This window comes from Zophobas morio, unplaced genomic scaffold (assembly GCF_036711695.1).
Source record: "Zophobas morio isolate AGI-343-1 ecotype UQ-CSIRO unplaced genomic scaffold, CSIRO_AGI_Zmor_V1 ptg000737l, whole genome shotgun sequence".
NCBI classification, from domain to species: domain Eukaryota; kingdom Metazoa; phylum Arthropoda; class Insecta; order Coleoptera; family Tenebrionidae; genus Zophobas; species Zophobas morio.
The window spans coordinates 40,801-54,125 of record NW_026972840.1 but is presented as its reverse complement, the minus strand read 5'-3'; the positions used below and the strand labels follow the sequence as shown (position 1 = coordinate 54,125).

At 34.5% G+C, this 13,325-nt stretch overlaps 4 protein-coding genes across 6 annotated transcripts; 2 read left to right on the top strand and 2 right to left on the bottom strand.

The window, feature by feature from the left end:
* The first annotated feature begins 376 nt into the window (after positions 1-376).
* On the top strand, positions 377-3,007 carry LOC135121837 (ABC transporter F family member 2-like). Its single transcript, XM_064046116.1, is given in 15 exon segments — positions 377-459; positions 536-698; positions 752-917; positions 974-1,072; positions 1,156-1,228; positions 1,286-1,415; positions 1,474-1,603; positions 1,658-1,677; positions 1,679-1,807; positions 1,875-1,981; positions 2,038-2,128; positions 2,189-2,338; positions 2,398-2,500; positions 2,564-2,752; positions 2,818-3,007. Coding segments are annotated over 15 exon segments (1,785 nt in total). The 5' UTR covers positions 377-385; the 3' UTR covers positions 2,979-3,007.
* A 30-nt stretch (positions 3,008-3,037) lies between these two features.
* Positions 3,038-4,702, bottom strand: LOC135121838 (mitochondrial carrier homolog 1-like). Of its 2 annotated transcripts, none has more exons than XM_064046117.1 (10): positions 4,660-4,702; positions 4,507-4,571; positions 4,368-4,452; positions 4,044-4,177; positions 3,856-3,973; positions 3,709-3,797; positions 3,537-3,654; positions 3,399-3,478; positions 3,217-3,339; positions 3,038-3,164 (listed from the first exon to the last, which is right to left on the bottom strand). In XM_064046117.1, exons 1-10 carry the CDS (start codon positions 4,664-4,666, stop codon positions 3,042-3,044), a joined length of 942 nt encoding a protein of 313 aa, XP_063902187.1. In that variant the 5' UTR covers positions 4,667-4,702; the 3' UTR covers positions 3,038-3,041. The 2 variants fall into 2 exon arrangements, with proteins under 2 accessions (XP_063902187.1, XP_063902188.1); XM_064046118.1 differs by having other exon boundaries at positions 4,507-4,559; positions 4,660-4,683.
* A 2,757-nt stretch (positions 4,703-7,459) lies between these two features.
* LOC135121848 (guanylate kinase-like) lies at positions 7,460-8,324 on the top strand. The gene is made up of 5 exons (XM_064046129.1): positions 7,460-7,580; positions 7,650-7,727; positions 7,790-7,887; positions 7,945-8,064; positions 8,142-8,324. The coding sequence occupies exons 1-5, from the start codon at positions 7,460-7,462 to the stop codon at positions 8,322-8,324; spliced, it is 600 nt and encodes a 199-aa protein (XP_063902199.1).
* Positions 8,325-8,372: 48 nt separating this feature from the next.
* Positions 8,373-11,050, bottom strand: LOC135121845 (uncharacterized). 2 transcript variants are annotated; one of them, XM_064046126.1, is made up of 11 exons: positions 10,727-11,050; positions 10,513-10,629; positions 10,373-10,458; positions 10,262-10,316; positions 10,110-10,211; positions 9,948-10,016; positions 9,837-9,896; positions 9,441-9,545; positions 9,203-9,382; positions 8,551-8,605; positions 8,373-8,478 (listed from the first exon to the last, which is right to left on the bottom strand). In XM_064046126.1, exons 1-11 carry the CDS (start codon positions 10,998-11,000, stop codon positions 8,394-8,396), a joined length of 1,188 nt encoding a protein of 395 aa, XP_063902196.1. In that variant the 5' UTR covers positions 11,001-11,050; the 3' UTR covers positions 8,373-8,393. The 2 variants fall into 2 exon arrangements, with proteins under 2 accessions (XP_063902196.1, XP_063902197.1); XM_064046127.1 differs by lacking the exon at positions 9,837-9,896.
* Positions 11,051-13,325: the final 2,275 nt, after the last annotated feature.

The window sequence follows — 13,325 nt, the reverse complement described above, 5'->3', positions numbered from 1 at the left end:
AGCACTCTTTTAGCACAACATTTTTTTATATGGCGAAAGAATTCGATAATAACGCGCAAATCCAAAAATTAAAAGTAAAACAATTCCACTTACAAATAAAAATACACTTTACATAAACGTTTATACTATAAAAGTATATCTACAGCATGTTACTCTCATGCAACTAGTGCGAGGGCCACCGAGAATCTCGTAATTAAGTTTAAGCAAGCAACACTTGCAATTATAGCCAAAACAGGGATAAGGCTAAGTACAACTACAAAAAAATAAACATTTCAACAAATCCAGCCTCACGTGAGCCGGCATGCGTCAAATAAATGTACAAAACGTCCTTACGCGTATTAAGAAAACTTAAATGTTTTAAATTACAGTGCACCCATGAAGAAAAATGCCTACTAAAAGAAAGCCAAGAGGAAGGGCTGCAGCTAACTTACCTAAAAATGATTTACCTAAGAAGACGCCGTTCATTTTTTTAAAAAATTTTTAAAGCTCTATAAATTATTTTTATAAAGGTAGTTTCCTGCAACTTTTGCTTTAGGTTTACGATTACCGAGCTTCCGAAGACAAATATTGTAGAAGCAGCTATTAATGACCGTAACACAACTGGCGTCTTAGTGTCCAGGCCTGATGCTTTAGACATAAAGATTAATAACCTTTCCCTTTCGTATAAGGGGCAGGTGTTAATCCAAGCTACCACAACTGTACAGTTATTTTTCATTACTTAAATGTTATAATTTTTAAAAAAAAATTAAAGCTTGAACTTACAATGGGGCGGCGTTACGGTTTGCTGGGTAGAAACGGGAGTGGGAAAACAACTTTTTTAAAATCTCTTGCCGCTCGCGAATTTCCCATACCAGCGCATATTGATATATATCTGCTACAAGAGCAAGCAGAGCCTTCTGATATGAAACCTATTGAAGGCATTTTAATTATTTATTTTTATGTTATTGTTCTTCAACCTTATTTTTTTTTTTAGCTGTAACCCACTTCGCTAAGCAAATTCACAAGCAGCTCGAGGACGATATTGAGCGTGTTCTTGTTGAATTAGGGCCCGAATCTCCTCTTCTTTCAGAACGTAGGATTCTTTTTTTAATATTAGGGTTTAAGGGTTATTTTAATAGATTAAATGTTCATTACATAAGTATAATTCTTTAATAGTATATGAACGACTGGAAGTTTTGGATCCTGCAACCTTTGACAAACGCGCTGGCCTACTTTTGGCTGGCCTCGGGTTTTTCTTTTTATATAAGCTTTAAGTGTTTTTTTTTGTATTTCGAATTAATAACAGGTTTGGGCAGGAGATGCTTAATAAAGCCACGAAAGACATGTCCGGTGGATGGCGCATGCGAGTAGCACTTGCGAGAGCTCTTTTCGTGCGACCCACAATTTTGCTTTTGGACGAACCCACAAATCACCTGGCCTCTTTCACTCCTTTCTGAATGTATTTTTAAATCTTACAAGGGAATTTTATAACAGGACCTGCAGGCGTGCGTGTGGCTGGAAGAGTACTTGAAGCGGTACGACAAAATTTTGGTCATCGTTTCTCACTCGATCGACTTTATGAATGGCGTTTGCACAAATATCATGCATTTGACTTCAAAAAAGGGTGAACATTGTAAAGTTCCACGACACCGTGCACTAGTGACTTATTTTTTTTTAGAACTTCAGTTTTATAGCGGAAAATTACGACCAGTATGTAAAGACTAGAGAGGAAAATGAAGCGAACCAAATGAAACAGTATGCTAAGCAGCAGGAAGAGATTAGACACATTAAAGAATTTATTGCCAGCTGTGGGACATACGCCAATCTGGTCTGCACTGCTTTTTTCCCGAAAAGTAAAGGGTATTTATATACACTTCTACTGACGGCTATGCCAGGTGAGGCAGGGGAAGTCGCGGCAGAAGCAACTCGACAAAATGGTCGCTGAGGGACTGGTGGAACCCGTCGAGAAAGAGAAACCAGTCAACTTCAAATTTCCTTCCTGGTATACTCTTGTTTGTTTGTTTGTTTTATTTTGGTACACGCGACTTTTTGCCGCAGTGATACACTTTCTCCGCCAGTGTGCGCCTTCCAGAACGTCGGTTTTTCCTATAGCGGGAAAAAAGGCCCTATGCTTTACGTGGGTTTGGAGGTCGGCGTAGTTAAACTAATATATTGCGCCAAAAATAACAAAGAATTTCTTTATTCACAGTTTGGTATTGATCTTGACTCACGTATCGCGCTGGTGGGCCCTAACGGAGCAGGAAAGTCAACTTTGCTGAAGCTTATTAACCAGGAAGTGGCCCCCACCGTTGGCACAATTCAGAGGCACAGTCACCTGAGAATCGCTAGATACCATCAAGTATATAACTTCCCGCTGGCTAGCCTGCACCCCAACTAACATGTTACTCTTTGCTGAAGCATTCGGAAGACCAACTTGACCCGGAAATGACACCGCTAGAGTACATCCAGAGCCAATTTAGAGAAAAGGGGCTGGAGCTTGAGCAGTGGAGGCAACAATTAGGTCTTTTTCCCGAAAAAATATTACGCTATCGTTATCGATGTGAACCCTCTCAACGCCCGCTAGGACGCTTTGGTATCTCAGGGAAGTGTCAGACGTCGCCCATAAAGACACTGTCGGACGGGCAAAAGTCCAGAATAGTTTTCTGCTGGTTGGCGCAGAAGACACCGCATCTTCTCCTTTTTGACGAGCCCACGAATCACTTAGATATGGAAGCCATTGATGCGCTTGCTAAAGCCATCAACTCTTTTGAAGGTTTCCTCGTGACTATCACGGAAGAAACGCTGCATAAAAGCTTCCCTTTACTTTCTCTTGCGCAGGCGGCATGGTCCTTGTCTCGCACGACTTTCGCCTGCTTGATCAAGTGGCGAAAGAGATTTGGGTCTGCGATAAAAGAACAATTATGCCGTGGAGGGGCGACATTGTCTCGTATAAACGACATCTCCTTAAGGAAATGAAGGATATTCTCGATATTATTTAGAGAGAATTTAATGGAGAGAGACCAGTTTACTTTACACCTAAATAAAACTTTGTCTCGTTATAGTCAACTTGCTAATTGTCTTCCGCAAACGGTCTTCAAGGTATTACTACTGAGCACCCTATTGGTAAGCAACTGACTCCCCATGTACTGCACACGTGCTTCTCGAAGATAAGACCAGCAATGGGCCTGGTAAAGGTCGGCTTACATAGGTAATCAGTGCCATCTTTCCGTACAGTACCCAATTAGAAAAGCGAGGCCAGTCCGCAGTAACTTTCGGAAAGTCTTTTGAACAGGAGACGCACATGCGCGTCGTCACGTGAGAGAGAGGATAAAGGCAGTGCGCGACGACGACATGAATTGCCTATAGAAATATCCAACTTTCAATACCATTAAACGCAACCTTTTATTTTTCAGCGGGACCTTCAGCGTTAACTTAAGGAAAGCATCCGAATCGGTCTCAGTGCTGTCGAACTTCGATTCGGTCAGGTATCCGGTCTTGTCTTTACAAATAGTTAGGTGATTGCAAAAGTAAAAAAACACAGCGGAGCTCTATTGTACCAAGAGAGGGATTTATCAGAGAAGATAGAAGATAGACAGCCAATGGCCTCATAGCTCTTAAGAGCACCTCCGCTATCGCAAGAGGTACAAACGTGTTCATAAAAATTGGTCCAATGTGCTGTTTAACAACCAATCAGTAAGCATAGATTTGGTATAAATACTACAGAATGACGTTGTTGTCAAGAAGCGACAAGAGACAGGTCATCATGCCTGCGTTGGGACTGCCTTCTAAACAATACGCTACGGAACGGACGCTGGCAACTACGCAAAAAAAAAAAATGGCAGGCAACTTCTTGGTAGTAGTGCCGTTGCTTATCACCCAGGAAAGGCAGAGAGACAAAGGTTCCTACAATAGCAGCTGCGCACTCTATAGACATCTCCTTTAACATATTCTGGAAAGAATAATTTTTAACGTTTGCGCTTGTGCCTGTGGCCTCCTTGTTGGGATGGGCAACGTTAGAAGCATAAGAATGGCACGCAGTAGATCCATATGAAAACCCTGCATACCTCGTAAAAAAAGTTCTTATAAAAATAAGCTTTTGTGCTTCTAGTAACAATGTTGCGAAAAGCTGTGTGTAATAAAAAGGCAGGACAACCCATAAATATCTCAAGAAATCCTCGTTGCTTTAAGACATGGCGGGCTAAGATTAAAAAAAAAGTTTAACAGAAATGCCACGTATGTTACCTATAGTACAAAGTTACTTCTGAAAATAAGTTACCAATATTTAAATGAAATCTATAATATTTATAATAACTAGCAGCAGAGTAGTAATAAAAAGCTACGATGGTATTAGTTATAACAAACTATATTCAGATTAAGAGGGCAACTACCGTAGGTCCACGCTGAAGGGAGGTAATAATAATCTCTTCGAAACAACGTATACTTTTTTGGGGGGAGTGGTTCATAGCCAAGTTGCTATATGTACGGAAAGTAAAACAAAAAACCTCAAAAACAATATAAATTACGTACAATAAGGATTCTAACATATTCCAGAGGATACAAGAAAACTTGTAAAGCTACATCTAGTAAATTATCTATCAAAACTAATGTTTAAAATTTTAGATTGTGCAAGTTTTTTAAACAAGTAAAATTATTAGAAAAATTCAGGTAGTGGCACTTAACTGGTCATACAAAGACGAACTTTACTTAGTTAAAAAATAAAAACTAGTTACAGCTTCGCTCCTAAAAAATTCTGTGGTATGAAGCTAAAAGCGAATTGACTATCGTAATATAGGAGACTTGTAATGTTGCCAACGGGGCACATGCTTGAATGACGTGACCCTACCACTACGTTAAACGAGATGAGTTTTTGTAGTAAAATATTTTTCGCAGTCTCGCTTAAAGCATATTTTTTTCTAATTATATTATACAATTTAACATAATCTTCATTGATAGATCAATCGTTAATACAAGTGCACTGAGTTCCTTACAAGCAGTGTCCCGATTTAAAACAAACTTTTTTAAGTAGATTAGTACGTAGGAATGAAATGAGGAAGACTGAAAAAGGGTATCTAAAGTCAAACAGGTTTAGTTAAATCTACTAGTAAAAGTTTATGTGGGATAGTAATATAACCCTACAACTTTGTGCTTAGCCTTCAAATAAATTGTAAAAAATGGGCATAGTTTTATTTTCAATCTAAGCGCTAATTGCTGGTTTTTATTTTAAGGTAATGCATTTATTTTAAGAAGACTATTTTAAAGTTAGTCTATATTACCGAAGCCTCGAATGCAGCTTTTATCAGAATACCACTGTAAGCTTGCGCTTTCGTATTTTTTTCCGTGAACGCATTATCTTTATATGAAAGGCTTATGCAGAGAAGACCTACAAATAATAATTAAAAAAACCAAAGACAAAAATCGTATATACAAATCATAGATCGAGGCACTAAATTTTCTTGGGAGATGGCCTATCTTAAAAATTCGAAAAGCACTATATCTTAACCTTTCAGGATATCTTAAAAAAACAGAAACAAAATTTTTAAAATATTTTTTTTGTAGTTACTTGAAGTATGAACTATTACAACCTCAAAATAGGAGACAATTAATTTAAGAACTTAGTATCAAAAATTTTGTTCTACACGCTTTTATAAATAATTTTTTTTTTCATTGGTATCCTCATTCCGGTTATAACAAAATTCGTGTAACGGAAAATGCTATTATTTTTTTGCTAATTTAAATTTTTAAGAACTATATAAAAAGATCTTGATCATACTAGTACTATACCATTAATAATAAAGTGGTGGTATTAAAAACTCTATACCTATAAAGCAAGCGGAAGATGAGTTAATAGTGTACACCAACATAACTAATAATACAAGTTTTTAATCACAGCGTACAAAAAAGTTTGCGTACTGCAAGGATTAGATAAAATCTTGAAATAATTTATTTTTATTGAAGACATTAATAAAAGAAGTTATATTTACATCAAAACTAATAAGCTCGAATATATTTCTTTTATAAAAGAAATGATAATTTTATATAGTATAATATAAACTTTATAAATCAAAAAGGTTCAGAGGAAGGGAAAGGCTTCTAGTGCTGCCGAGCTGAGGTCCCAACCTATTGTATTTTTTTCGCCATCTTAACTTAATAAATCTTTTAGTAAGCAATATGGCAAGTAATTAGCTAAAATATTGTGACCGCTACAATATTTTAATAAAAAAGTAGCCTTCCGCCAAAATATATTTTTACAAAATTATGATTGACGGTTTGTAAAGGTCCATTTTTGGTTTAGTTCCAAGCTAAAATGAATAACTTTTCCCTTGAGGTCTGATACTTCAGTTAACTTTTAAATTTAGATACGTTTGGTACTTATAAAGATATATATACAACTTAAGCAAAGTATAAAGTAGTAACACTTTATCTTGCCCCTTAGCATTTTATTTACCGCTATACACCGTTATTGACCAAAGTAACAATGTAAATTATGCTCTTCTTATCATAACTCAGCTGCGTACCTATTATTTAGATTTCCTCGCGATAAATGCCCTACTAGTTATAAGGGTGCGCAGACTTGTAGAATTTCATTTTTTAGTAGTGTGTTTAGCGATGCGTTTACTTGATGACGATCTACTAAAGGCTTAAGTTAAAGCACTCAGCAATGTCTGTGTCTGTTTAAATATATAGTTGGGGTAAAGTTATAACTTTAGGATATAGAACAAGTCTCACAGACACGCAATATCTACATGAGAGTTTGTAAAAAAGCCTTTTGATTAATTATGTAAAAAAGCTTACCCACTCTAGGTTAAATACTAGGCCATTACGCAAAGCAAACCATTCTTTGTCCACAATGCGACCTTTATTGAGGATGCTACTACGAAAAATTTAGTTAGCACTAATATAAAATTTAGGATATAACATATACGCAACTCAACTTGTCACGTGCATAATCGTAGAATAAAAAAAAACAAAAATTAATTTACATCGTTCTTATCTGCATTGACACTATTTAATGTATGAAGTAGGTGGTTATGCCATCTTTCAAGTGGGAGTCTACCTTTTGTTTTATTAGTCCCGTCTTTTTTTTCCTTTCTACCTTAGTACAATAAAATTTGTTTTATTTATTATTACTGATAGTAAGTTTTCCGTTAATATGACTTTTCACAATTTCGCTTTTTCCTTTAGTTAACACAAGAAAGTATATGTATAGTAGTTGGCTTAATGTTTTAATAGTTTTAATAGTCTCTAACAGATTTCATTGGTCTTATATATTTATATAACTATTAACTATGGAAAAGAAATAAATAGCATTTGTATTAATCATGCTAACTACTTTTACTATATGAAGATGAAAACCGCGTAGTCCACCGACTAGAAGTTTAGAATGTGTTTAACGTTACACGTGGCTAGAGACTGACTGTGAGCTTATAGTGTTCTAATAAAATAGGACTTCTCTTTCGCTTTTTTTTGCCTCATTTAAAATATGCAGAGCAGCAGGTTATATAATACACTTGTCCTTTTTGGCCCTTCTGGAAGTGGGAAGTCAACCCTACTTAAAAACTTATTAGCAGAATTCCCTAATATTTTTGGCTATAGCATTTCGCGTTGGGCTTCTACTTTTTGCACTTTATAATAGCGTATATTTTAAAACTTTTTGATTTTAATTTTAACAGATACTACAAGGCAACCTCGTTTAGGAGAGATTGATGGGAAGGACTATCATTTTATTAGCAAAGCTGAAATGCTTGCAAGTTTTATTTTCCTGCTTTTCTATTAATAGTCTTTATGCAATTTATAACAAATAATTTAATAGAAATAGAAGATAATATGTTCATAGAAACTGCAGAATATTCCGGTAATTTATATGGGACCAGTAAATTTGCAATTGAGAGTGTGATATCAGAAAATAAGGTGGATAATTTATTTCATAACTTGGTTTGCCTTTAATTTTTTATTTAATGATAATAGATATGCCTTCTTGACATAGACATGGTTGGTGTTGAAAAACTTAAATCGCTTTCATTTCACCCCTTTATTATTTTTATAAGACCGCCTTCTATAAAAGTTCTAGAAGAAAGGCTGAGAAAGGTTAAAGGACAATTCGCAATTAAGTTTAAGCTTAAAGCAAATTCTTTTTCACCATTTAATTTTAAGTTAACTTTTAGCGTGGATCTGATCCAGAATGTTCTATACAGAAACGCTTAGAAATAGCTGAAAGAGAGTTGGAGTACGCTAGTAAGGCTGAGCACGTAAACTATGTTATAGTAAACGACAACTTGCAAGAAGCATACAGCAAACTTAGAAAAGTTGTTCTTCAGTGTGTTCTTAATAAAAAAGATACTGAATAAAAAAATTTAATTTTTGTTATTTTCGTTATTTTAATTAAAAAATTTCATAAGCTAAGAGTTTTTTTATTGTCAACTTCCTTTTCTTTTGCAGTATTTTATAAGAACGTCATCGGAGTAAGGCTGTGGGAAGGAATCTCCGTCAGGCGGATAGCACCTGAAAAAATTTAACATTAAAAAAATTAAATTTTAACTTTATCCAACTTTTCTTGGTTATTTCAGTCTTTACCAATAATTTATTGCAGTGTGACGTTTTCCAAAAGATTTTACGTTGTGAATCCAGCCTTTAAATTTCCAATTTTTAGCAAATGTTAAAACATTTGGGGTTTTAAAAATTTATTTAACTATTCATAATTTGAAATTAAATTAAATAAATTTTAAAAATTTAACTTTAGTTTTTTAGGTAAATAATAGATCCTTTTTAATTTAAATTATATTATTAAATTCAAAACTAATATTAAATATAATTTGATTACTTCTAAGATTAAATCTTGTTTTTAAAAAGTAAAGAAAATTAATTTAAAAATCTACTATATGATTAAAATGTGCTAAAAGTGAAAATCTTTTAGCATTTGTATTTATAAATTTCATAATTATTGAGTTGAATGGATAATAGCTAAGATAATATTTATTATAATACATCAAGTTAACTTAGCCAATATAGAGTTTAACACAAAACTTATTTAAGTATTACAGAGACATCTAACTTAAAGGTAAAACTGTTAGTTTTAACTAAACTAATAAATAAAATTCTTTCTGATTAAATTTTTAATGAGGTAAAAATATTTTGTTTTCTCTATTAATTTTATAATAACATCTGCAATCCTTTTTAATTGATTATTAAATTAAAAAAAATTAATAGTACGAGTAATAAATGAGACCAGCTGGTAAGTAGAGCATCTCGTTTTTGTTAACCAAAACTTTCAAAAATTTAATTTTAGAAAGCAAAGGAAATTCCTTTTCGGCCACTTTAGAAATCGCTTGGACGCGCGAGAAATTTTCGGGAAGTTTTTTGTTTAACTGAGAAGATATTTTTTCACTTGTTAATCCTTTTTGTTTTTCTAAAATATTTGTTGTGTAAAATAATTAGTCAAAAAAACTTAAAAAAAATAATTTTACTCTTTGTTTGAAGTTGAAGTAATAAATCCAACTTTTCTTCAATCAAGCAGTCTAACTGCTCCTTTTCAGTTTCACTTGTTGCGCACTCATAAAGATTTTCAATTTCTTTAAGATGAACCCAATAAAATTTAGGTTGAATATTTAAGAAGTATACAATATTAAAAATATAATCTTAAAGATAATAAAAATTTGAAGTGCATCTTATTATTTCTTGAGATAATTTCAGAAAACCATAAATTTTATATTATTAATTAAAATATATCTTTTACAGTTTTGCTCTGAAAATTTTTTGTTATACAACTTAGAATAATTTAATTTAAGTTTTTTTACGCAATTTTACAAGCTTCGCGAAACTGTAAAAAGTAGTATTGCTTAGAAAACTTTATAATTAACAACCCTTAAGTTGATACTTAATTTCTGTTTGCTTTTCCAATATTACAATGCTCTTTTCGAGACCTTTAATATAATAAAATTCAGTAAGATTTAAAAAGTTGTGTAGGCAAGAACCATATTCAGTAACGTCACTCATCCCTTCGTATAAAATTCTTCCGTTCTTAAAAATCTTTTTTAATTTGCCTATTTAAAATCACACCGAAACAGTTTAAGATAATTCGTACTTTTTGTACCAAAAAAAAGTATAAGTTCCTACAATAACATTAATAACTTGACCTTGTGTATAGACATGAGGAATGTCGAGAGGACTGGCAAGAGTAAATTCCTTTCTGCCATCCAGCAAAATGTACAAATTATCGTGATAGTCGTGATGGAGGCCTTTTCTCTAGTTATAACAGTTTTAACTTTTAAAAATATTACCTACAAACCTGAATTAGAGCCCTCAGGGCTGCATCCCATCCATAAATTTACTTGATGAAGAAGCTTTCTTATTTTATTTATTATTATCGAGCTAAATAAAGCTTTATAGAGGCGTAAACCAAATTCCCTAAAAGACTAGGAAAAGGTTGTGCTCCGCCCAAAAGTAATGATAAAGGTGGAGAATAAGCTGACAAGCGCAGATGCTCTTAAGAACTTTAAAAGTCAAGGTAAATAGAGGTTTCGGTAAGTAAATTATCACTATGCGTTTCGTCGTAGGCGATGCTTTCTTCAGCATGCTGAGGAGTTAAATAAAGAAATTTATTGCCTCTCTCAACTTCCGATAAAAAGTCAGAAAAAAGCATTTTCTTTTTCTTACCTAAGACAAATATACTATTATAGCAACACAGACATAAAACAAAATATTTAAAATTCTATAAGAAGCAGTTCGCATTAACTTAATAAATATTAACAACCTAAACCAAAGTTAACATTTTTCTTATTAATTCCATTGTGGGAAAAAGAAGTGTATTCAACTTCTACCAGACATTTTCCAGCCTTTTTCATCATGTATTCATTATTCCAATGCTGGACATATCTCTCAATTTCCAAAGGAATTGAACTGATGATACAGGGCTTTCTCTTAGATACATAGTCCGTATAAAAAGTAACCGGGTCCACCTCGTTTAGGTTAAGCCTGCCTATAGAAAGCTGGTTTTCGGTGAAGGAGTAACCGTTATAAGCCAGCATTGTCTACTAAGTTTAGCAATGCACGTATACTTTTGGAACTGCCTTGCAAGGTTTGCTTCTCCCATAACCGTGCTCTTTGTAACATACATCCACCCGTGATCTGACAGTTAACTCTTCGTTAAAGCCACCAGGTGTATCGCGTTAGTAAATACAGATATTAGCTAGTCGGTACCACCGACTAGTGTCGTCGTTATGAAGTCATAGTGCAGGAAAAAAAAAATTCATTTTTTCCTCTTCAGCGAAGTAGGGGGCCCCTACTGAAGATTTATTCATGAGCAACTTATCAAAATTATAAAAAACATTTCTTATTATGGTTCATTTACTCAAAGAATTTCGCTGTCTTCCAAACGCAATGAGTACATCTTTATTCACCTGAAAGCCTATGGGTTAGAAGACAAATAAAGCAGTTAAGAGTCTCTTATGATAAAAAAGCTGATATAGTTCTTGCGACAGAAACACACTTAATTAAAAAATATCTTTAAAGTGCCTAACTGCAGAATAAATCGTTAAGAAAGAGTTGACTCTTAGAAAGGATTATAGCAGTCCTAGTCAAAAGACACCTTCCCCACGCCGAGAATTTATTTAACTACTGATTTTATACATTTAAAGTGATGCAGCCATTAAGGCTTTTCTGTTAAGTTACGAAGGACGTCTTATGTGGCGACCTAAACTGTAAAATTTATAAAAAAAGTGGAATGGTAGAGTGAAAAATACTAATGGAGGAGCTTTCAACAAGTACGCCGATAAAAAAGGGTTAACTGTTTTGAGTCTAACCAACCCGATAGGCAAAACTAGGTGGGGTACTGCTATTGTATTAGGCATTGCCGTCATATAAAATAATTTACGTCTCGACTTTTCGCAGACGATTTTCACTGAGCTTCCTACTGTTCGCCTATCTATGGTTTTTGATAAAGGAACCTAACAAACTCTTTTACGTAAATCTATATTAGAATCTTTTCCAAAAAATTTGAATGAAAAAATTAAGGGCATCCCATGCGACCTAACTCTTTTGACTGACTCAATAGCTACCTTAAAAAGAACGGTCATTCAATCATCCCATGCAGCCTCTACCACTATAAAGCAATTACTTTTAAAACATGTCTGCGGCAGAAGTTGACGTTCTTCTTCATTTCACGAAATAGTAAAATAGGAAGGCGTTAACACCACTCCCTGAAGCTTAACGACTACTAAACGACCTTGATAAAAAGGTTAAAAGAAGCCTTCTTACGATTCAAAACTAAGAATTAAAGAATAAGCTTTTCCATCTGAAACAACAACCCTCATTCTTGTTTGTAATTCGTCAAATTTGTAAAAAGCCGTCATAAGCATTTTCCCTATGGCCGGGGAGGCCTGGCTGGCAAGGGTGCTGGCCGGTATCTCTAGGTGGCCTCGGGTTTTGTGCCCAAGGCTGTAACAGGCTAACTATGTGTAAAACATCATACCGGACTCGAGAGATGTCGTCGCAGCTCAGCGGTTAGAGCATCGACGCGCATACTCAAGGTAGTGGATCCGGCCCCCACCGACTCGACTCTCTTTTTCGGTCTTTGATGCTATTACCTATTTAACAGTTAGGCTGTTCCTCCCGGAGGTGGTTTTTAGTTGTTTACACTAGACCAAACGGTAGGACTCTGGGCAGGTTACTTTTTTTCCCGCTTTTCCGGTCTTTCTGGATAAACATTATAGCACTATGAAGAGCGTACACTGGTGGTTACTCGTGCCCTAACCCCTGCAGAAGAAGAAAATTCAGATCAAACGACTTAAGAACTCTTAGAAAGACCGGTCGTGGTATGGCAGTGATAAAAAAAACATATCCCTACATTTATGGCAAACACCTAGAATCGTTTACGCAGGTAAAAGAGCGCAGAAGTCTTTTCTCAGTGCCTCCTTTTTTAATGCCTATCCTTATAAAACTCTAGTGATTGGGTAGTAACTCTCGCACAAGTCGAAGTACCTTTAAATGAAATATACAGACTCCAAATAAGTGCAATCAATTATGAAAACAACTTTTCATCTAAAAATTGCACACCGCTCTTGTATAACAAACTTTATGGTAAAAACTTTCCCCCTCATTGTGGCCTCCCTTTCTTTCTCACAATTTCTAAATCATAAAAAAGTAGCTACAGTTATTTTTCTTGTAATAAGTCTGTTATTCTGCATTGGACTAAAAAGTTACTTCTAAGAGTACAGGGGTAACAAAAACAAACGCTTTGTATGTTTTTAAAAATTCTATGGTTCATATCAGATCTTAGCTACATCGAATTCTAAAGCTCTTTATGTTAAAGGGCTACCTTAATATAATTGCTGAGAAAACTTTTGCTAAAAGAA

Bases quoted from the DNA above. Each gene is read 5' to 3' on its own strand.
- LOC135121838 (XM_064046117.1), bottom strand. The intron at 3,974-4,043 runs GTATGCAGGGTT...CATCCCAACAAG, and splicing joins ATAAGAACTTTTTTTACGAG to GAGGCCACAGGCACAAGCGC. The intron at 3,479-3,536 runs GTACAATAGAGC...CTATTTGTAAAG, and splicing joins TCTGATAAATCCCTCTCTTG to ACAAGACCGGATACCTGACC.
- LOC135121848 (XM_064046129.1), top strand. From the start codon at position 7,460: ATGCAGAGCAGCAGGTTATATAATACACTTGTCCTTTTTGGCCCTTCT. The intron at 7,728-7,789 runs GTTTTATTTTCC...ATAATTTAATAG, and splicing joins CAAAGCTGAAATGCTTGCAA to AAATAGAAGATAATATGTTC. The intron at 7,888-7,944 runs GTGGATAATTTA...TAATGATAATAG, and splicing joins GTGTGATATCAGAAAATAAG to ATATGCCTTCTTGACATAGA.
- LOC135121845 (XM_064046126.1), bottom strand. From the start codon at position 11,000: ATGCTGGCTTATAACGGTTACTCCTTCACCGAAAACCAGCTTTCTATA. The intron at 10,630-10,726 runs GTTGTTAATATT...TATTTGTCTTAG, and splicing joins AAATGTTAACTTTGGTTTAG to GTAAGAAAAAGAAAATGCTT. The intron at 9,897-9,947 runs GTTCTTGCCTAC...ATTATATTAAAG, and splicing joins GAGTGACGTTACTGAATATG to GTCTCGAAAAGAGCATTGTA.